The sequence below is a fragment of the Anomaloglossus baeobatrachus genome, chromosome 2 (assembly GCF_048569485.1).
Source record: "Anomaloglossus baeobatrachus isolate aAnoBae1 chromosome 2, aAnoBae1.hap1, whole genome shotgun sequence".
NCBI classification, from domain to species: Eukaryota; Metazoa; Chordata; class Amphibia; order Anura; family Aromobatidae; genus Anomaloglossus; species Anomaloglossus baeobatrachus.
Window position 1 is genome coordinate 40,374,619 of NC_134354.1, and position 24,506 is coordinate 40,399,124.

General features: G+C 48.4%; 1 protein-coding gene across 2 annotated transcripts in view; it reads right to left on the bottom strand.

Annotated features, from left to right (window-relative positions):
- Positions 1 to 24,506, bottom strand: part of CLIC6 (chloride intracellular channel 6) — a 78,499-nt gene that overhangs the window by 46,072 nt on the left and 7,921 nt on the right. Inside the window, exon 1 of one of the 2 annotated variants that reach the window (XM_075334995.1) lies at positions 11,904 to 14,599. The exons of the other annotated variant lie outside the window; for it this stretch is intronic. Within the exon in view, the coding sequence (XP_075191110.1) occupies positions 11,904 to 13,142 (1,239 nt within the window). The 5' untranslated portion in view covers positions 13,143 to 14,599. Of the gene's footprint in view, positions 1 to 11,903; positions 14,600 to 24,506 lie in introns of those variants that run through there. 2 annotated transcript variants of the gene reach the window in all.

A 24,506-nucleotide genomic window follows, 5' to 3' on the forward strand; every position in this document is an offset into this window, starting at 1 on the left:
CGAACCTCATTATTGTGATTTTTATTTTTGACTTTAGGCCAAAGAGAAGAATTAGAAAGAAACCAAAAGACCCCAAGAACCGCCTGTGAAGATTATGAAAGCTCTGCTGGTGTGTGATTAGTGGTTGTGGGTGGCCGGCACATCACATACATGTGGACTTCACACGGCCCGGAGCTATTTCTGCCGATCTCTGGAGGGCGGCGCTCACATCCTCAGCAGTGGGAACAGTTCTCATCTTTTGGGACGAGCATAAACTGTGATATAAATGTGATGGCCGCACCCGTCATCACCTAATTATAGAGACGGAACTGTGCACAACCTTTTCAGTTCTTTTTGCCCCATTGAAAATAAAGCAAGTAAAAAAAAAAAATGGGCTCAGAAACGCCCGATCTATCAAAATATAAAACCAATCTGATTGGTACACGGCGCAGCGACAAAAAAATACAAACGCCAGAATTAGGGTTTTTGGTCACCGCAATATTGCATTAATATGCAATAACAGGCGATCAAAACATCGCATCTACCGAAAAATGGTATAATTAAAAACGTCACCTCAAGACGCAAAAATAAGCCGTCACTGAGCCCCAGATACGAACGCTACGGGTCTCGGAAAATGGCGATAATTTATTTTTTTTTTCGGCAAATTTCAGTATTTTCTTTTACCACTTAGATAAAAGTAAAAGTATACATGTTTGGTATCGACGGACTCGTACCAATCATATTGCCAGGTCAGTTGTACCATATAGTGAACATAATAAATGAAAAACTTGAAAAAAAATTGTGGAATTGCATTTTTTTTTTTTTTTAAATTTCACAGCACTTGGATTTTTTTTCCATTTCCTAGTACAATATGGAGCAGAATGAATGGTGTCATTCAAAAGTACAACTCGTCCCACAAAAACCGAGCCCTCATACGGCTATAGTGCCGGAAAAATTAAAATGGGGGCTGCATTATATTATATGGAGGACTAATGGTGTTACCTTATACATTGACTAGGGGGGTGCATTATAATATATGGAGGATTATGGGGGTGCATTATAATATATAGAGGATTATGGGGGTGCATTATAATATATGGAGGATTATGGAAGTGCATTATAATATCTTGAGGATTATGGGGGTGCATTATAATATATGGAGGATTATGGGGGTGCATTATAATATATGAAGGATTATGGGGGTGCATTATAATATATAGAGAATTATGGGAGTGCATTATAATATCTGGAGGATTATGGGGGTGCATTATAATATATGGAGGATTATGGGGGTGCATTATAATATATGGAGGATTATGGGGGTGCATTATAATATATGGAGGATTATGAGGGTGCATTATAATATATGGAGGATTATGGGGGTGCATTATAATATATGGAGGATTATGGGAGTGCATTATAATATATGGAGGATTATGGGGGTGCATTATAATATATATAGGACTATGGGGGCGGCATTATATTATATGGAGGACTAATGGTGTTACCTTATACATTGACTATGGGGGTGCATTATAATATATGGAGGATTAAGGGGTGCATTATAATATATGGAGGATTATGGGGGTGCATTATAATATATGAAGGATTATGGGGGTGCATTATAATATATGGAGGATTATGGGGGTGCATTATAATATATGGACGATTATGGGGGTGCATTATTAATATAGAACATTATATAGAAATGTAAAACCCCTCCATCAACCACAGGATGAATTTTAGTCCAGTCGTTTGCTCTGATATAGAAGTTCCCCCTATTCTCCAGGTCTCATCTCTGTATTATTTTTTCATGTTGATATAATATTGCCATAGACCAGATTAAAATGTGCCTAGATGAATGGTGAGTGCCACACAGTGCCCATAACACAGTGCCAAACAAATGACGTCTATAGAGATCATGAAAAGCAGCAGCACCATATAGTCCCCAACAAGTAATGGAGTCATGTAGGGCACAGAAAAGAACAATTTTCAGCCAATTTGGTCATTGTGACCCCACTGATAGCCATGCAGGGAAACCAGATCTGCAGGTACTATACTGGAACGGATCATGTCAGAACTATCCACCCTCCAAATTGTGTCCAGCGTGCTACTGTCTTAATGGGCTCATTTATCAGCACGGCTTCCACTCTGCTCTGCAGGAATTTCTTTTTCATTGGCTTTCTTTTTTTTCTACAGCTTGTCATCTCTGCCCTCCCTGAGACTGTAGATACTTTCCCCTCTCCACACACTGTGCAGATTTGTGTGTAACCCCTCCCTGCTGCTATCGATAACACTAAGGGAAGAGCAGAGGGAGCTGTCAGAATCAGGAGATTTGTAACATTTTTGCAGTAGCACCAAGCAAACAGAAAAAAGGACTTTACAAACACTCTGCAGCAGCAATATGGTAAATATTTATCTGAATACTATTTACTAGTTGGTTAAAGGGGTTGTCCAATACTTTTGCACTGATGGCCTTTCCTTAGGATAAGTCATCAATGTCTGATAGGTCGGGGTCCAATACCTGGTATCCCCGCCGATCAGATGTTCTCGGTGCCGGCGGCAGCAGGCAGTTGGAAATGCTCAGTTCCGGAGCTGCTCCGTCTTTTGCTAGTGGCCGTGACCGGGTACTGCACATCCGCCTCCTGATATGAATGGAAGGCGGATGTGCAGTACTCAGCCGCAGCCACAATCAGAAGACGGAGCAGTTCCGGAACTGGGTATTTCTGGCTGCCTGCTACCGTCGCCGAGGACAGCGGATCGGAGAGGGTGCGGGGTGTCGGACCTGGCCAATCTGACATTGATGACCTCTCCTAAAGAAAGGCCATCAGTGCAAAAGTAGTGGACAACCCCTTTAACTTTTATTTAAAGGAGTTGTCCACCACTCAATGGCTATATCCCTCCTTATAAAATACCAGCACCTTATAGTCCCCTCCGGTGCAGGCGTCGGTCCAGTAGTGTCGGCACCAGCTCTCCCAGGGCTCAGGTGACATTATCATGTCACGCTGGACTTGCGCCTGCACCGGAGGGGAGCATGAGGTGCACATATTTTATAAGGGGGAATATAGCAATTGAGAAGGGGTTTATCGACAACCTTATTAAAAAGTTAATGAAAAAATAAAAAAACTATGCAAAGCTGTACATGGCCTTTAAAGAAGTTATCTAATACCGTAGCTTATTTCATTTTTTTCCATCAATCCTGCTATTATGTGCCACTAAATGCATCCATACGCTTATTATCTAATAAAGAAAGCTGAGTGTATATGTGTGTGTGTGTGTGTGTGTGTGTGTGTGTGTGTGTGTGTGTGTGTGTGTGTGTGTGTTTGTGGTGTGTGTGTGTCCGCTAAAGGAATTCGCACCATCACATGTACAATCACGAAATTTTGCACAGACACTCCATTTGACTCAGGGAATGTCATAGACTATGTTTTGAAATTTTAACCCCGCGCTTTACAGTTATTCGTCAAGAAACCTGCTTACATTAAAGTCAATGAAACTGGGAGCTACAATGCAGCCAGAACTTCAGAAGAATGCGCAGCCACGCCCTTAAATTGAATGTTGGCGTGTCACAAAGCAGCCAGGGAAAGAGACAGACAGGGAAAGAGACAGACAGACAGAGACAGACAGACAAAGGGACAGACAGGGAAAGAGACAGACAGGGAAAGAGACAGACAGAGACAGACAGGGAAAGAGACAGACAGACAGAGACAGACAGGGAAAGGGACAGACAGGGAAAGAAGGGAAAGAGACAGACAGGGAAAGAGACAGACAGGGAGACAGACAGGGAAAGAGAAAGACCGGGAAAGAGACAGACCGGGAAAGAGACAGGGAAAGAGACAGACAGGGAGACAGACAGGGAAAGAGACAGACAGACAAAGAGACAGACAGGGAAAGAGACAGACAGAGAAAGAGATAGAGAGACAGACAGATACAGACATAGAGGGAGACAGACAGAGACTGGGGGGAGAAACAGAGAGATAGTTACTATCCCGGGCAATGCCGGGTGCTACAGGTAGTAGTAATATAAACCTTTTATCATGCAGAAAGCATCACTTGGTGTCTCGCAGCTGCAGCTCCATCACATCCATCACTTCCCCTCCTCAGACTAAGGCCTTGTGCGCACGTTGCTTTTTTTCACCTTGTTTTTGCGCGTTTTTTTGGGTACAGTTTTGGTCCCAAAACTGCATGTATTTCCTTCCCCAGCAAAGTGTATGACATTTCATTTTTGCTGTCCGCATGTTGCAACTTTTCTTTGGCTACATCTTTGTGGTGTCCACAAAGATGCAGCATGTCAATTATTTCTGCATTTTTACCAGCGTTTTTGCGCCCTACCAGTCAATTGACACTGGACAAAAACGCTGTAAAAAATGCAGTAAAATGAGGCAAAAAATACATGCTGAGGGTGCTTTTTTTTGGGACCAAAAACGTGCATCTTTGTGGTCACCACAAAGATGCGGCGTGCGCACATAACCTTACTGTGTGCTAATACTACAAAGTCTATCATGTAATGCTGTAGCCTGTGAAAAAGCACTCAGCACGCCCCCTCTCTTCTCTACCCTAAGCTGCTGAAGATATTGGGAGATACCAAGTGTCAGAGCAGCCCAGGGTAGTTACCAACCCCTCCTGCAATTGACAGATGGCCAGTAAAGCCCTCTCACTGTATTTGCTATGGAAATTTCAACACTTTTCAGCTGTCCAGGTGCGACGCCCCTGGAATAGTCAGGTTGTCACAGGGTACTTCAGGGTACTGCTCTCTATCTCTTAGTGCAGGACTCAACGCCCCATGGTTCTGGGTTCCCAACCTGTAGTACTGCCTCCATCAGCATCCAATTCCCAACCACACCTCACACCACACCCTGTCAGACACATTAGTAGGCTGCTGAACTGGAATAGGGCCGCCCACCTAGAGGTCAGGCAGACTGGCGGGAGGGAAGTAGTTGAGTTGAGAGAGAGTCGGCTCCAGGGGAGCAAAGTGAGAGGAAGCTGGGGGTTGGAGCTGCCAGGAAAAAGAGTGTAGTGTTAGCCCTCGAGAAGTAAGGAGATGGGGAGTGAGTGGCTCCCTGTTTGTGGCAGGTTGGGTTGCAGACGGTGGTCTGGGCCAGAGGAGTGGGAGACCCGGTCGCAGGGTATTGAGGCTGGGTGCCTGGACCTGGTCTTGGAGGACGGGAGGCATCTAAGTCTAATAACCGTCCGGGACCAAAAGCACGGCGGGGAACAGGACCCTAGGTCGAGGAGTAGCTTCAGGCAACCTGGCAATTAACCTGCGGAGGATAGTGACTTTATGGACTGTCCCTAAGATGCTCAGAGATCAGGGGCACTAGCGCAACGAGGGGGATAGGGCTTTCCAACTCAAGCAGCCCACAGAAATCCCAAGCGTGAGCCCTTGAGAGCACAGCTCCACTACCAACAAGTAGGGAGAGGGGCCCGGACAGCTTATTGCCAAAGGGCCACAAGGACAGTTCAAATTTGTGCAAAGAGGCAGGCTCCGAATCACCTGCCAGTACTATAGGGGACAGATACCCAGACGGGCTCCCCCAAGAGGACAGCGGCACCCAGAGACTTGGTTTACCTTTTTGTCAGAGTCTGCTTTGCGGTCGCATCATCACCAAGACTGCCTGAGTGAGTACATGGTCCTCCCGTGCTTCCAATCCGCACCATGCTCCCCAATACCACCATCCAGAGTCCCAGGGTCTCCCCTACCCATGGAGGGAAACGTCATCTGGCTGCCCCTTTCCATCTCCCCCGGGTACTCCCATCAGCAGCGGCGGTACTCCCCTTACCGCAAACCACAGGTGGCGTCACAAACTCTTATCCCCTGGAAATACCCCCCTTTTACATTCTAGTAGCCGCGAGCCCCTGGGTCCGGAGACCCTCGAGCCACAGCAGACCCCGGATCCGAGCGGTTCGACCACTGCTGGGGCGGCACACAGGTCAGTGGATTACCTAAACCCTTTGCTTTTGAAATGCAGATTGCGGCACTTCACTAGGTGTCAGCCCCTCCTGCTGAATGAAACTGTCAGCTCAGCTTGGTGAGACAGACTCCAAGACGTCCACACCCACCATAAGGAACCCAGTGACAACTTCCTTTTGTTTTGTCTGATTTCTGTGCCGGAAATGGAAGTATCGGACATAACAGAGGAAGACGAAGAATCTGCAGAACAGTTCAGTACTATGTGATCCCTCCTGAGATGCACTCATAGAAGCTAGACATCCAATACAAGTATATTATAAAAGGTGTTGTATAAAAGAGCTATTATATAATAATGGGTTGAAAATGTAGTGGAAAACCCCTTTAAATTTTGTATGGTCATATAAGAGCTCCGACTCAATGGACAATGTTATACTGGGTTCAGACAAGAGCATAAGAAAAAGTTTATTTTTTGTCAAGAAAAAAAATCTGTCAATTCTTCATCCTTATGGTGCTCCTTAAGTATTAGGGGTACTTTGCACACTACGACATCGCAGCTGCGATGTCGGTGGGCTCAAATTGAAAGTGACGCACTTCCGGCATCGCATGCGACATCGTAGTGTGTAAAGGCTCGATGATACGATTAACGAGCGCAAAAGCGTCGTAATCGTGTCATCGCTGCAGCGTCGGCGTAATCCATAATTACGCTGACGCGACGGTCCGATGTCGTTCCTCGCTGCTGCGGCAGCACACATCGCTGTGTGTGAAGCCGCAGGAGCGAGGAACATCTCCTACCGGCGTCACCGCGGCTTCCGTAGAATATGCGGAAGGAAGGAGATGGGCGGGATATTTACATCCCACTCATCTCCGCCCCTCCGCTCCGATTGGCCGCCTGGCGTGTGACGTCGCTATGACGCCGCACGACCCGCCCCCTTAACAAGGAGGCGGGTCGCCGGCCAGAGCGACGGTCACAGGACAGGTGAGTCCATGTGAAGCTGCCGTAGCGATAATGTTTGCTACGGCAGCTATCACAAGGTTATCGCTGCTGCGACGGGGGCGGGTACTATCGCGCTCGGCATCGCAGCATCGGCCTGCGATGTCGCAGCGTGCAAAGTACCCCTTAGTAGACTGATACAATTTACCTAATATGATCTAATGTGATGCATTGCGGCAAAGTGTTAGGTTTGTGCTGCGTTTTATCCCATAGATTGACACTTTTCTTTCCCCAGATTTGGATAAAAACCTCATATGGTAACGCGATTTTTTAGGTTTAATTTTATTTAATTTTTAGTTTGCATTAAAAAAAATAACTATGAGGTCAAGTGCACACACATACACATATATATATATATATATATATATATATATATATATATATATAAAGCTGAATGTGATGTGTGTGTGTGTGTCCGGGATTGGCATCTGCACCGTCGCAGCTACAGCCACAAAATTTTGCACACTCACACGTCTGGACCCCAAGAGCGACATAGGCTATGTTTTGAGGGGAAATGTTAACCCTGCGCTTTACAGTTATTCGCCAAAAAACCTGCCTCCATTAAAGCAAATAGAGCTGTGGGCCACAGTGCAGCCAGAACTTCAGAAGAATGCGCAGCCACGCCACAGGGAAATAGGCAGACACAGACAGGGTAAGAAACAGACATAGACAGGGTAAGAGACAGACACAAAGAGACAGACACAGACAAAGAGACAGACTGACAGGGAAAGAGACAGACAAAGAGACAGACACGGGAAACAGACAGACAGGGAAAGAGACAGACACGGTAAGAGACAGACAAAGACAGGTAAAGAGACAGACAAAGAGACAGACACAGGGAAAGAGACAGAGGGAAAGAGACAGACAGGGAAAGAGACAGAGTGGGAAAGAGACAGACAGGGAAAGTGACAGAGATAGAAAAACAGACAGGGAAAGAGATAGATAGACAGACAGGGAAAGAGATTGAGACAGACAGGGAAAGAGACAGAGTGGGAAAGAGACAGACAGGGAAAGTGACAGAGATAGAAAAACAGACAGGGAAAGAGATAGATAGACAGACAGGGAAAGAGATTGAGACAGACAGGGAAAGAGACAGACAGACAAAGAGATAGAGAGAGAGACAGAGAGAGATATACAGAGGGGAAGACATACAGAATATGGGAGAGAAACAGAGAGACAGTTACTATCCCGGGCGTTAATACATTCTATTTTGTTAACAACAGTTATTAACCCGGGCGAAGCCGGGTAGTACAGCTAGTACAGCTAGTATATATATATATATATATATATATATATATATATATATATATATACAGGGTGTTCCAAACGTAGGTGGACAGTATGTGTAATAGGGTTATCAAACATGGTGTAAAGTGAAACTGACTCAGTTGCCCTTAGCAACCAATCAGATTCCACCTTTCATTTTCTAAACAGTCTGTCAAGAATGAAAAGAGGAATCTGATTGGTTGCTTCGGGCAGCTGAGTTAGTTTCACTTTACACCATGGTTGATAACCCTATTACACATACTGTCCACCTACTTTTGGACCACCCTGTATATATCACATTTATAGATTTTTTTGGTTTTTCTAATAAAGTTTAAGAGGTTATAAATTAAAAGTTCTACAATTTTCTTTATATTTTATATTTCCGTTCGTCACCATTTTTCAGATATTAGTTTGTGTATGTGTATTAGTGAATGTTGCACTGAATGCAGCAGGATCTGATAGTTTGCAGCAATGTATCGGTCTGGGACAGCGGATGTTTCGCTCGCAGAGCATTTTCTACACTGGGTACAATTGTATCCTTCCAGCACAGGACCATGGATGACCGGGTTCACTGACTCCAAATGGAAATAAATGTTCCCTCACAGCAAATAGGAAATGGGGAGGAAATAAATTAAAAAGTGGATCAGAAAGTAGAACTTTTCCTTCTACTACCTTGGAAGAACTCATGGGTGGTAGAAGTCTTTCATTTCCGTCACATCTGCCTGTAAATAGGTTGATTTGCCACCAGGACTTCTAGGAAAGATGAATATTGAGGGGTGTAGGGTATACCACCATGAGAGCAGAAATGATGGATCAGAAAGACAACTGCTATCTTATACCTAAGGTGCATTTACACTCTCCAATCACGGCTGTTAAACAACCACCAATCTGCAATATACAAGACCACATTCTCTACACATACAACGATTGCTAATACGATTGCTATATGCACATAGGATATCACGGTTCTCGACAGCACTACCATGCTCGGGTGCTCAGTACTAGTAACTAGTGATGAATGGGCACTATCATGCTCGGGTGCTCAGTACTATTAACTAGTGATGAGCGGGCACTACCATGCTCGGGTGCTCAGTACTAGTAACTAGTGATGAACGGCCACTACCATGCTCGGGTGCTCAATACTAGTAGCTAGTGATGAACGGGCACTATCATGCTCGGGTGCTCAGTACTACTAACTAGTGATGAGCGGGCACTATCATGCTTGGGTGCTCAGTACTAGTAACTAGTGATGAGCGGGCACTACCATGCTCGGGAGCTCAGTATTCATAACTAGTGATGAGCGGGCACTACCATGCTTGGGTGCTCAGTACTCATAACTAGTGATGAGTGGGCACTACCATGCTCGGGAGCTCAGTATTCATAACTAGTGATGAACGGGCACTATCATGCTTGGGTGCTCAGTACTCATAACTAGTGATGAGTGGGCACTACCATGCTCGGGAGCTCAGTATTCATAACTAGTGATGAGCGGGCACTACCATGCTCGGGTGCTCTGTACTCGTAACTAGTGATGAGCGGGCACTACCATGCTCAGGTGCTCTGTACTCGTAACTAGTGATGAGCGGGCACTACCATGCTCGGGTGCTCTGTACTCGTAACTAGTGATGAGCAGGCACTACCATGCTCAGGTGCTATGTACTCGTAACTAGTAATGAGTGGGCACTACCATGCTCGGATGCTCAGTACTCGTAACTAGTGATGAGTGGGCACTACCATGCTCAGGTGCTCAGTACTCGGATCTAGTAATGAGCGGGCACTACCATGCTCGGGTGCTCTGTACTCGTAACTAGTGATGAGCGGGCACTACCATGCTCTGGTGCTCAGTATTCATAACTAGTGATGAGCGGGCACTACCATGCTCAGGTGCTTTGTACTGGTAACTAGTGATGAGCGGGCACTACCATGCTCGGGTGCTCTGTACTGGTAACTAGTGATGAGCGGGCACTACCATGCTCGGGTGCTCTGTACTGGTAACTAGTGATGAGCGGGCACTACCATGCTCGGGTGCTTTGTACTGGTAACTAGTGATGAGTGAGCACTACCATGCTCGGGTGCTCAGTACTCGTAACTAGTGATGAGCGGGCACTACCATGCTCGGGTGCTCTGTACTGGTAACTAGTGATGAGCGGGCATTACCATGCTCGGGTGCTTTGTACTGGTAACTAGTGATGAGTGAGCACTACCATGCTCGGGAGCATTTGGAAGCTCCGATGGGCGCGACTCGTGTACCAAGTATATTGGAAGTCAATGGGAAAGTCAAGCACTTTTTCTTAAGATTGTACCCCATTGACTTCTATTCTACTGGGGGCACGAGTCGTGACCATCCGAGCTTCCAACTGCTCATTATGAGTGCCTCGCTTCCTCATCACATGGTAATGCTCGCTCATCACTAGTTACGAGTACTGAGCTCCTGAGCATGGTAGTGCCCGCTCATCACTAGTTACGAGTACTGAGCTCCTGAGCATGGTAGTGCCCGCTCATCACTAGTTACGAGTACTGAGCACCTGAGCATGGTAGTGCCCGCTCATCACTAGTTACGAGTACTGAGCACCTGAGCATGGTAGTGCTCACTCATCACTAGTTACGAGTACAGAGCACCCGAGCATGGTAGTGCCCGCTCATCACTAGATACGAGTACTGAGCACCTGAGCATGGTAGTGCCCGCTCATCACTAGTTACGAGTACTACTGAGCACCTGAGCATGGTAGTGCTCACTCATCACTAGCTACGAGTACAGAGCACCCGAGCATGGTAGTGCCCGCTCATCACTAGTTACGAGTACTGAGCACCCGAGCATGGTAGTGCTCGCTCATCATTAGTTACGAGTACTGAGCACCCGAGCATTGTAGTGCCCGCTCATCACTAGTTACCAGTACTGAGCACCCGAGCATGGTAGTGCCCGCTCATCACTAGTTACGAGTACTGAGCACCCGAGCATGGTAGTGCTCGCTCACCATTAGTTATGAGTACTGAGCACCTGAGCATGGTAGTGCTCACTCATCACTAGCTACGAGTACAGAGCACCCGAGCATGGTAGTGCCCGCTCATCAATAGTTACAAGTACTGAGCACCCGAGCATGGTAGTGCCCGCTCATCACTAGTTACCAGTACTGAGCACCCGAGCATGGTAGTGCCCGCTCATCACTAGTTACAAGTACTGAGCACCTGAGCATGGTAGTGCCCGCTCATCACTAGTTACAAGTACTGAGCACCTGAGCATGGTAGTGCCCGCTCATCACTAGTTACGAGTACTGAGCACCTGAGCATGGTAGTGCCCGCTCATCACTAGTTACAAGTACTGAGCACCTGAGCATGGTAGTGCCCGCTCATCACTAGTTACAAGTACTGAGCACCTGAGCATGGTAGTGCCCGCTCATCACTAGTTACGAGTACCGAGCACTCGAGCATGGTAGTGCCCGCTCATCACTAGTTACGAGTATCGAGCGCCCGAGCATGGTAGTGCCCGCTCATGACTATACACGTACGTATTGTCTGTAGGAATATTTGTTACCAATAATGATGATTTTATTTCCATCATGATCGATCCAATCACCAGATAATGAGTGCTTTACTCATTTGGTGAATGATCACAGCTTATTTACCCAAGCAATAACCAATAATGAGCCTTCTAAAGAGCGCTCGTTCCTGATTACCTGGTTGACTATATGGCAACATACTCAACAGACATCATCATACATGGAAAGTATTATCCCATAATAGGAAGGTGACTCTTACCTTGACGAATAGACATATGTCGTGCTCTTGCAGCGCGTCGCTGTTTTGTACCCCGGGGTCTACGTTGATCATATCCTCCATTCCATTTTCTCTGATTAGTTCCTCCTTCCCTCCTTCCTCAGCAGTGGCTTCAGATGTCATACTTTGGGCTCCCTCTTCTTTCGAGCTTTCTTCAGCTTTGGCAGACGTGTCCTCTGGCAGCGTCTCGCTTGCCTCTTCCAGGCTGGCATTGCTTTCTGTTATCTGGTTCTCGTTTGGTAAGTTGTCTTCTTCTGTATGCTCTTCTCCTGGAGTATCCTCCTGAGGAACATCTGCAGCAGCGGTTTCTGGTATTTCCTCAGTAATCTCTTTGGCACTTTCTCCTTGCCTCCCATCTCCATCATCAGGTTCTGCTTCTGGAGCGGCATCTTCTACCCTTTCTTCTGACTCCTCTTCTTCCAGTGTAGGATGACTTATCTCAGAAGATGCTTCTTCTCCAGTGCTGCTCCCTGGATCTATGTGTGTAACAGCCGCTTCCCCTTCCTGATCTGCAGTATTATTCTCTGCCTCTGATCTAGCGATACCTTCCGCATCTGCTTCTTCTCTAGCTTCTGACTCTACCTGTTCTGCAGCTTCTGCTCCCTCCTGCCCCTCTCCTTGCTCCTCAGTATCTTCATCTCCAGCTGTTTCTTTGTCACCATCAGCATCCTCTTCCTCCTCTTCCTCCTCCTCCTCATCACTGCTGGATGTTCCTTCACTGCTCTCGCTACTGGTATCTTTCCCACCTTCCTTCTCATCCTTGTCCTCACGTAAATCAGGCTGTGTGGGATCTGTGGGCTCCTGAGCTTTGTCCCCATGTGCAGTGGTTCCTGTTTCTGGATCTTTTTCTGTAGAACTAACCAGCTCCTGACTCTCCCCCATATGCTCTTCCAGTCTGGAGCCCTCAGCCTCCTCCTCCTCCTCCCTCGCACCCACTTCTATTAATGGTTCCTCAATTACCTCATTGGCACTTTGCTGGGATTCTGAGTTCAGATCACCTCCCTCACATGCACAATCCTCTAAATTGAGGTTCTCAGTCCCCCCTCCATGTTTTGCATTGTCCTCCACACTAGAACCCTCAGTCTGAGCTTCCTCCCCTGCACCATCCTCTACAATGGGGTTCTTTGCATCCAATGTCTCTTCTGCCCCCTCTACAGCATTGGGGTTCACAATCTCCATTGTCTCCCCTAAACCTTTCTCCTCATTGGGGTTTGCAGTCATCTCCTCCCCTTCTATACTCTCTTTCTCATTGGGGTCCACAGTCTCCCCTTTTTCTTCTGCCCTGCCTTCATTGAGATTTACAGCCTCCTCTTTCTTTCCTGCACAGTCCTCCACATTAGTGATAGAAGCCTCCTCAGTCTTTCCGCCTTCGTCCTTTACATTGGGGTTCACAGTTTCCTTAGTCTCTCCTTGTCCCTCTGCTACATTTGGCTTCACAGTTCCCCCTTTCTCTCCTGCACCCACTGCAATATTGGGGCTCACAACCTCCTCTTTCTTGTCTTCCTCTACATTGGGGTTCAGAGCTTCCTCTTTCTCTCCTACATTGGGGTTCACAGTCCCCCCTTTCTCTCCTGCCACTTCTTCTACATTGGGGTTCACAGGCCCCCCTTTGTCTCCTGCATCTTTCTCTACATTGGGGTTTGCAGATCCCCCTTTCTCTCCTGTGCCTTTCTCGACATTGGGGTTCACAGCTCCCCCTTTCTCTCCTGCCCCTTCCTCTACATTCAAGTTCACAGCCTTCCCTTTTTCTTTTCCCCCTTTCTCTGCATTGGGGTTCACAGCCTCTCCTTTCTCAATTGCCCCTTTCTCTCCATTGGGGTTCACAGCCCCTCCTTTCTCAGTTGCTCCTTCCTCTACATTGGGGTTCACAGCCCCTCCTTTCTCAGTTGCCCCTTCCTCTACATTGGGGTTCACAGCCTCACCTTTCTCACCTGCCCCTTCCTCTACATTGGGGTTCACAGCCCCTCCTTTCTCAGTTGCCCCTTTCTCAGCATTGGGGTTCACAGCCTCACCTTTCTCACCTGCCCCTTCCTCTACATTGGGGTTCACAGCCTCACCTTTCTCACCTGCCCCTTCCTCTACATTGGGGTTCACAGGCCCCCCTTTCTCAGTCGCCCCTTCCTCTACATTGGGCTTCGCAGAGTCCCCTTTCTCTCCTGACCCTTCTTCTACATTGGGCTTTGCAGTTCCCCCTTTCTCACTTGCCCCTTCCTCTACATTGGGGTTCACAGGCCCCCCTTTCTCAGTTGCCCCTTCCTCTACATTGGGGTTCACAGGCCCCCCTTTCTCAGTCGCCCCTTCCTCTACATTGGGCTTTGCAGAGCCCCCTTTCTCTCCTGACCCTTCCTCTACATTGGGCTTTGCAGAGCCCCCTTTCTCTCCTGACCCTTCCTCTACATTGGGCTTTGCAGAGCCCCCTTTCTCTCCTGACCCTTCCTCTACACTGGGCTTTGCAGCTCCCCCTTTCTCTCCTGACCCTTCCTCTATATTGGGGTTCACAGCCCCCCCTTTCTCTCCTGCCCCCTCCTCTACATTGGGGTTCACAGCCTTTCCTTTCTCTCTTGCCTCTTCTGCAACATTGGGGTCAACATTTTTTCTCTTTTCCAGCCCTTTCACCCTATTGGGGTCTACACCCTCTTTTATTCCCCCTGCGCCAACTGCTGAAGTAGTGTCTCCAGTCACAATTCCTTCAGACCCCTGAACTTCAGGACCCCCTGTGACCCCCTTAACCTCTCCCCCCTCCACCTGTCCATTGCTTAGTGCTGTCTCTGTGCCGCACTGCCCTTGGCTGACTTTCTGTACCACTGGGTGCTGCTCACCTGCCGCCTCTGCCATGCTTGTGCCCCAGCTGCCAGCCTCTCTGCTTCTGGTGTGACCTGGTTAAGTGCTGGATTAGTGCCTTGCAGTCAGAGCTGTGCTCACAAATCCTCTAAGTGTGCTGCTGTGTCCCACTCCCCTCTGGTCTCCACGCCTTGCACCCCTCCCACTGGCACCGCAAGTCTCCTGGAGGAATTCCCTACACACGGTCACATTGCAAGAGGCAGCCAGGACTATATAGAATGTGCAATATATAAAATCTACTGATTGTATCCTGTTTTTCAGCTCTAAACCTAGCAGAACAGTGAGTGCAGCTCTGGAGTATAAGGCCCTGTGCGCACTAGGAAATGACCTTTTCTTAAAAAAAATCCGCACCCTCTGGCAGAATTCCGCACCCGCGGCAAAAACCACGGTTTTGCCCGCGGTAAAATGCACCGCCATGGTTTTGCAGCGGTTTGTTCCGGTTTTAGTGTGGGTTGGTCCCTGCGTTTTTTAACCATTACATAATGGCAAAACTGCAGGTGTGTGCGGAAAAGAAGTGACATGTTACTTCTTTTTGCTGCAGAAATTCTGCAGCAAAAACCTATAGCTAAAAAAATCGCAGTGCGCACAGCTTTTTTAATTTCCCATAGATTTTGCTGGGGAAGAACTGCAGGAGGGTTATCAGCAAAAACCGCGGCAAAAAAAGCAGTGTGCGCACAGGGCCTATACAGGATGTAACTCAGGATCAGTATAAGATCAGTAATGTAATGTATGTACACAGTGACTGCACCAGCAGAATAGTGAGTGCAGCTCTGGAGTATAATACAGGAGGTAACTCAGGATCAGTATCAGATCAGTAATGTAATGTATGTACACAGTGACTGCACCAGCAGAATAGTGAGTGCAGCTCTGGAGTATAATACAGGATGTAACTCAGGATCAGTATCAGATCAGTAATGTAATGTATGTACACAGTGACTGCACCAGCAGAATAGTGAGTGCAGCTCTGGAGTATAATACAGGAGGTAACTCAGGAACAGTACAGGATCAATAATGTAATGTATGTACACAGTGACTGTACCAGCAGAATAGTGAGTGCAGCTCTGGAGGATAATACAGGATGTAACTCAGGATCAGTATAAGATCAGTAATGTAATGTATGTACACAGTGACTGCACCAGCAGAATAGTGAGTGCAGCTCTGGAGTATAATACAGGATGTAACTCAGGATCAGTACAGGATCAGTAATGTAATGTATGTACACAGTGACTGCACCAGCAGAATAGTGAGTGCAGCTCTGGAGTATAATACAGGAGGTAACTCAGGAACAGTACAGGATCAATAATGTAATGTATGTACACAGTGACTGTACCAGCAGAATAGTGAGTGCAGCTCTGGAGGATAATACAGGATGTAACTCAGGATCAGTACAGGATCAGTAATGTAATATATGTACACAGTGACTGCACCAGCAGAATAGTGAGTGCAGCTCTGGAGTATGATACAGGATGTAACTCAGGATCAGTACAGGATAAGTAATGTAATGTATGTACACAGTGATTGCACCAGCAGAATAGTGAGTGCAGCTCTGGAGTATAATACAGGATGTAACTCAGGATCAGTACAGGATCAGCAATGTAATGTATGTACACAGTGATTGCACCAGCAGAATAGTGAGTGCAGCTCTGGAGTATGATACAGGATGTAACTCAGGATCAGTACAGGATAAGTAATGTAATGTATGTACACAGTGACTGCACCAGCAGAATAGTGAGTGCAGCTCTGGAGTATAATACAGGATGTAACTCAGGATCAGTACAGGATCAGCAATGTAATGTATGTACACAGTGATTGCACCAGCAGAATAGTGAGTGCAGCTCTGGAGTATGATACAGGATGTAACTCAGGATCAGTACAGGATAAGTAATGTAATGTATGTACACAGTGATTGCACCAGCAGAATAGTGAGTGCAGCTCTGGAGTATAATACAGGATGTAACTCAGGATCAGTACAGGATCAGTAATGTATGTACACAGTGACTGCACCAGATGAATAGTGAGTGCAGCTCTGGGGTATAATACAGGATGTAACTCTGGATCAGTACAGGATCAGTACAGGATCAGTAATGTAATGTATGTGCACAGTGACTGCACCAGCAGAATAGTGAGTACAGCTCTGGAGTATAATAAAGGATGTAACTCAGGATCAGTATAGGATAAGTAATGTAATGTATGTACACAGTGACTGCACCAGCAGAATAGTGAGTGCAGCTCTGGAGTTTAATACAGGATGTAACTCAGGATCAGTACAGGATCAGTAATGTATGTACACAGTGACTGCAACAGCAGAATAGTGAGTGCAGCTCTGGAGTATAATATAGGAGGTAACTCAGGATCAGTACAGGATCAGTAATGTATGTACACAGTGACTCCACCAGCAGAATAGTGAGTGCAGCTCTGGGGTACAATACAGGAGGTAACTCTGGATCAGTACAGGATCAGTAATGTTATGTATGTACACAGTGACTGCACCAGCAGAATAGTGAGTGCAGCTCTGGAGTATAATACAGGAGGTAACTCAGGATCAGTACAGGATCAGTAATGTTATGTATGTACACAGTGACTTCACCAGCAGAATAGTGAGTGCAGCTCTGGAGTATAATACAGAATTTAACTCAGGATCAGTACAGGATCAGTAATGTAATGTATGTACACAGTGACTGCACCAGCAGAATAGTGAGTGCAGCTCTGGAGTATAATACAGGATGTAACTCAGGATCAGTAATGTAATGTATGTACACAGTGACTGCACCAGCAGAATAGTGAGTGCAGCTCTGGAGTATAATACAGAATGTAACTCAGGATCAGTAATTTAATGTATGTACACAGTGACTGCACCAGCAGAATAGTGAGTGCAGCTCTGGAGTATAATACAGAATGTAACTCAGGATCAGTAATGTAATGTATGTACACAGTGACTGCACCAGCAGTAGGGTTTCCCTTAATTTTGGGTGTTGAGATGATAGAAAACTTTCTTTTGGTGAGAACGTCTAATTAATTCTCTATTTTTGGAGGCAGTGTGCTGTGCATGTGCTGTAAATCCTGCCTCTGGCTTTCTGGCTCCAGGCTGTTCTCAGGAGGGTGGATGTCCCTGGAGGTGATGAAGCACAAGCCTGGGAGCGTTCAAGGTTACCCATATCTCTATCTAAAAAAGTTACCAAACACTGTGAGCTGATTACTGAGCGAGGGGGAGGAAGGGACAAAGCTGTCCTCAAGGAGTTCTCTGTACAGGAATAAGACACAGAGGTGTCTGTGTAAATCAGGAGTCCCAAAGATGAAGACCCCCTCCACCCAAAACAGGGTCCCACAGCATTGGATTGTTCAATGTGGAAACCTAGAAAATAGACCAAATAATGATAGGTAGGACAATTCTTAAAGAAATATTCATATAATTAATGACTATTATAGCTGAGTATTTGTGGACCGTGAACAACGTGAACTGCATTGTAAATAGTTAGTGTGACGCCCTGGACTAGCCAGGTAGTCACATACATACCAACATACACACCCCCACCCTAGGAAGCAACAACAGTCAACCAAAAACCCTTGTTGCCTCCCTCCAGGGTCTGATGTCCACTCCAGGTGGGGCGGAGCCAGGCGGTTGGCCCCACCCACCGAGGAGTTCACAGGCCTGGAGGCGGGAAAAGTGTCAGATCAGTTTTGGAGGTGAAAGTGAGAGGAGTAAACACTTCAGGTGCCTGGGTAGGAGCCCAGACACTTACAGCAAGCTTGGCAGACGGTGGTGGACGTCTGCAGGAGTTGGTGGAACTCCGCAGAGCCGTAAGGACTGGGGTCGAGCGTCAGCCCGCCGGTACTGGACCGGGGAACAGAGTGAAGCTAAGCACACAAGCAGGGCCATCGGACCCCGACCAGGCTTGGAGCCGCCGTCAATAGTCAAATCCGAATGTGACAGGAACCCCAGGGGTTCTCCAACAACCAAGACCCGACAGAAGGCAACAGTCCACACCGAGAGGATATACAGCCACCGCCACAGGCTAGAGATCCAAGGGCAAGCGCCTGCGGGCAAAACGGGCTCCTGCGGCACCTATACGCCGGGGAGCGGACTACCGGTGGGCAACCACAGGAGTCAAGAATATCTTCACAGGTGCAGGGAAAGAGCCACCATCAGCCGTCCGGGGAGAGCACAACAACAACACTGCAGCCGGCTGCGGGACCCGTCCATCCGGCTGCTTTTGGTTTACCAACGACTCTGTCAGTGATTTTCTGAGTGAGTACACCAGTGGCGTCCGGCACCGCGCCGCGCAGTCCCTGCACCCCAGCCATACGGCCTCCCCGTTACACCACCGGGCCCCGGGATCACCAACACCCCTACCCACGGAGGGGACAACATCTTAGCTGCACCCTACCATCTCTCCCGGGATCCCCGTTACCAGCAGTGGTGGTGCTATCATCACCACGTCCCGTAGGTGGCGTCACGAACTATCTCCCTAAACAAACCACCCCCTTTTCACTCACGGGTGAGGAGCGCTGCTCGAGTCCCCGGGTCCAAGCCACCGAGCAGCAGCAGCCCCGGACCCGAGCGTAGCGAGCGTGGTCCCTCCGCCCGCGACAACTTGGCGTCACGAACAGGATAGAACCAATCTACCTACTGGTAGAAGGGCGCCTTGCAGTCCCCGCCGGCGGCGTCCGGCCAAAAAATGTGAAGTTCCGCCATCTTTGGCGCGAAGGTTTCCCGCTCGAGCGTCTTCCCCGAGCAGGGAAGGCGCGAAAGTGAAGCCCCACCCCCAGAAGAGGGAAGTGCTAGAAAGAACCAAGGGGGGGGGGGGGCGGGTGCAGGTGTGCCTGATGTAACCGAAGGCATAAAGAGCAGGGACGCCAGGACTCTGCACCCGTCTGGTTCCTGGAAGCAGTAGCCGCAACGGTGATGACGTCGGCTCCGGCAGTCCGCCCGGCCGCAACGGTGATGACGTCAGCCCCGGCAGTCCGCCCAACCACAGCAGAGGCGACACCCGACCGGACGTCTGCCCCAGATGCGGCGCCAGCCGCTCCCAGGTACCCCGTCCCGGCTGTGGAGCAGCCGGAGTGCACCTGCAGGGAGGAGGAGCAGGCCACTGAGCGATGGGGCCTTCAGCAGTTAGCGAGGCCGGTTGTAACCGGCGCCGAGGGCATCTGAGTGGGCCTGGCTCCTGAGCAGGAGGCAGAGCACGGGACCCGTGGCCCGTACTGGGAGTGGCGGCAGCAGTGACGGTAGCGGAACATGGACGGCTACCCGCAAGTTAAAAAGTTGACTGTTTTATGGACTGTCACCCCTGCTGAATGTCCTCAAGTTCCGGAGGGGGCCGTCTACACCGCAGGTGGGGATGGCAGAACAGTTTAAAGTTTTAGTAAACGTACCTCCCGATGTGTTAAGATGTATAGTTGTAATGCGTGCACTTTCTTTTTCCCGTTACAATAAATGTCGATGCCCAGACAGCCCGAAGACGGGCTGTGTTTTACCAAGGGGGTGTGTGACGCCCTGGCAAAACCAGGGTGTCACAGAGCCTGCATAAATCCAGCAAAGTGCAGGCCATTCTCCTCCTTGGTAACCTGATCCCACACCAGTGCAGCAGGACAGACCCCCCTTTCCCCTCCCCCAGTGTAAGAGCTAAACAGAGCAGGAGGTGAGGGGCTGGAGCAGAGTGAGTTTGGAGTGTGAAGAAAGCAGACCAGGGGAGGATAGCTCCTGGCTTCTATAAGGAAGGGAAGTGTGAGGAAGGGGCCCGAGGTGGCCGGGGCAAGGTAGTGGCCCGTCGGCATCAAGGGGCGACCCGGATCACTGCAGGGGGAGTGGGCTCCCCGTTCCCGACTGAGGAAGGAGAAAGAAGCGTCTGGCTGCAAAACAAGAACAGGATCCTGCTGTACTGCGTGTGGGACCCCAAACACCCTCCGCACCGAAGGCTGTGGACTCCGGCAGTTTCTAGTTTACCAGTGACTCTGTGTGGTTTACTTGTGAGTACAATAGTGCCATCAGGCACCGCACCACAGCACTCCGCCCAGCAGCCCTCCAATCCATTCACCACCGGGCCCCGGGATCACTAACCCCTACCCACGGAGGTATCACCAACATCCTAGCTGCTCCCTGCCATCGCTCCCGGGATCCCCGTCACCAGCAGCGGTGGTGCCCATCATCACCACGACCCGTGGGTGGCGTCACAAACTATCTCCCAAAACAAACCACCCCCTTTTCACTCGTGGGCGAGGAGCGCTGCTCGAGTCCCCAGGTCCGGCCCACTGCTCGAGCCACCGAGCAGCAGCAGAAGCCCCGGACCCGAGCGTAGCGAGCGCGGCCCCTCCGCCCGCGACATTAGCACCTTGTTAGAGTGCTCTCAAGAAAATTTAAAGGACCACAGTAGTTAAAACCAGTCTGGCGTGGCTGTAGAAACGAAGAGTGGTCAGGAACGCTCTGTCGCCACGCCCAGAGCCTGCGTTGGGTGTTTGTTGGTGGCGGGTCCCCCACTTGTTATGCTGCTTTTACTGCTTATACGTGGAGTAGGTGACATAGGACACTCGGAGAGTTAATCATCATGGATTCCTGAAAAATGTTAATATGTTGAAGTGATGTTTTATTGCAAAGTTTTATATTCTATTGTAACGTTTTATCATGTTTGAAACATTAAAGAAATGGTGCCTCCCATAAAGGGATGAAATGTTTTAATGTTACCTGTTACACTGCATATCAAAATTTTGCAAGTCCTAACACCAGTTGTATTTCTTTTTCTGTTCCAGCCCGCAGACGTGCTGGGATTTGCTGTGGGGGAATGTAGCGCCCCTGAGGCTCCAGTCACCACAGAGGTACTGCAAATCAGCCAGAGGTGTGGTATCCCGTTCCCAGGTAAAGAGGAGGCGAGACTTATTTAGCGACACTCCATTAGGCCGTGGTTAGGGCAAGTTGCACCTTAGCTGTCGCCTTACGTAAGCAGGACCCAGCACTCCGAGAGCAGCATCCGACTAGTCGTGGTAACCTGGAACCATAAACTGTGAGTAAAGAACTTGTCACTGCATTCCTGTATTTCCCCATTATTGTCTGCACCTGCAGCCCTGCAACTCAGCTGCTTCAACATGAACCCCAGGGGAAACTGAATAGCAGCGGTGGCACATATCTTGCCGCATACCACGGGTGGTGTCATGAACTATCATCCCATGTACAGTTAGGTCCAGAAATATTTGGACAGTGACACAATTTTCGCGAGTTGGGCTCTGCATGCCACCACATTGGATTTGAAATGAAACCTCTACAACAGAATTCAAGTGCAGATTGTAACGTTTAATTTGAAGGTTTGAACAAAAATATCTGATAGAAATTGTAGGAATTGTACACATTTCTTTACAAACACTCCACATTTTAGGAGGTCAAAAGTAATTGGACAAATAAACCAAACCCAAAAAAAATATTTTTATTTTCAATATTTTGTTGCGAATCCTTTGGAGGCAATCACTGCCTTAAGTCTGGAACCCATGGACATCACCAAACGCTGGGTTTCCTCCTTCTTAATGCTTTGCCAGGCCTTTACAGCCGCAGCCTTCAGGTCTTGCTTGTTTGTGGGTCTTTCCGTCTTAAGTCTGGATTTGAGCAAGTGAAATGCATGCTCAATTGGGTTAAGATCTGGTGATTGACTTGGTTATTGCAGAATGTTCCACTTTTTTGCACTCATGAACTCCTGGGTAGCTTTGGCTGTATGCTTGGGGTCATTGTCCATCTGTACTATGAAGCGCTGTCCGATCAACTTTGCGGCATTTGGCTGAATCTGGGCTGAAAGTATATCCCGGTACACTTCAGAATTCATCCGGCTACTCTTGTCTGCTGTTATGTCATCAATAAACACAAGTGACCCAGTGCCATTGAAAGCCATGCATGCCCATGCCATCACGTTGCCTCCACCATGTTTTACAGAGGATGTGGTGTGCCTTGGATCATGTGCCGTTCCCTTTCTTCTCCAAACTTTTTTCTTCCCATCATTCTGGTACAGGTTGATCTTTGTCTCATCTGTCCATAGAATACTTTTCCAGAACTGAGCTGGCTTCATGAGGTGTTTTTCAGCAAATGTAACTCTGGCCTGTCTATTTTTGGAATTGATGAATGGTTTGCATCTAGATGTGAACCCTTTGTATTTACTTTCATGGAGTCTTCTCTTTACAGTTGACTTAGAGACAGATACACCTACTTCACTGAGAGTGTTCTGGACTTCAGTTGATGTTGTGAACGGGTTCTTCTTCACCAAAGAAAGTATGTGGCGATCATCCACCACTGTTGTCATCCGTGGACGCCCAGGCCTTTTTGAGTTCACAAGCTCACCAGTCAATTCCTTTTTTCTCAGAATGTACCCGACTGTTGATTTTGCTACTCCAAGCATGTCTGCTATCTCTCTGATGGATTTTTTCTCTTTTTTCAGCCTCAGGATGTTCTGCTTCACCTCAATTGAGAGTTCCTTAGACCGCATGTTGTCTGGTCACAGCAACAGCTTCCAAATGCAAAACCACACACCTGTAATCAACCCTAGACCTTTTAACTACTTCACTTCATTGATTACAGGTTAACGAGGGAGACGCCTTCAGAGTTAATTGCAGCCCTTAGAGTCCCTTGTCCAATTACTTTTGGTCCCTTGAAAAAGAGGAGGCTATGCATTACAGAGCTATGATTCCTAAACCTTTTCTCCGATTTGGATGTGAAAACTCTCATATTGCAGCTGGGAGTGTGCACTTTCAGCCCATATTATATATATAATTGTATTTCTGAACATGTTTTTGTAAACAGCTAAAATAACAAAACTTGTGTCACTGTCCAAATATTTCTGGACCTAACTGTAAATATCCCTACCACCTCACATTAAACGACAACGCCAGGGTCACGGAGTCAGGCCCTGCCGCCGTGGCATCTTCCCCAAACAGAACCGCGGCCCAGTTCCAAGTAGCCCCCACGGCCCTGGTGGGTGTGCCAGCATTCACAGGAAGTCAGTCATGGCAGTGACAGGGGTAATCAGCTGACCCCCTGGCTGTCATAACAACCCATTGGTGCCTCTTGATTGTGTGCCGCCCCTGCAGCGGATCGAACCGCTCAGATCTGGGGGTGGTGATCGCTCGTGGCTCGAGGGTCTCCGGACCCGGGGGCTTAGGGGTCACACTCTAATGAAAGGGGAGTATGTACAAAGGATTTGGTATAGTTCGTGACACCACCCGTGGTGTATGGTAAATGTGAGTACCGCCGCTGCTGTTGGGAGTACCCGGGGTGATGGAGTGGGGCAGCTAGGTGATGTTGCCCTCCACGGGTAGGGACAGGCCTCGGGACTCTGTTTGAAGGTGTTGGGACTCAGTGCAGGGATCAGTCGGGTACTCACTCAGCAATGAAGCAGACGCTGACAGGGTAAACCAAGTCTCTGGGTGTCCCTGTCTCTTAAGGGGAGCTCGTCCGGGTCCCGTCCCCTGCAGTGCTGTTGGTGGTCCGTAACCTGCCTCCTGGCACTAAGTTTTAGATTGTCCGTTGTGGCCCAGTAGCTTGGAGCTTTCCGGGCCCTGCTCCCCACTGTGGCTAAGTGAAGGAGCCTGCTCTCAGGAGCTCATGCTTGGGATTTTAATGGGCTGCTTGCAAGGAAAGCCCTATCCCCCTCGTTGCGCTAGTGCCCCCGATCTCTGAGCTGGTGGGAACAGTCCATAAAGGCCCTGTTCTCCTCAGGTTAATTGCCGGGTCGCCTGAAGCTTCTCCCCGACCTAGGATCCGTGTATCCTGCCGTG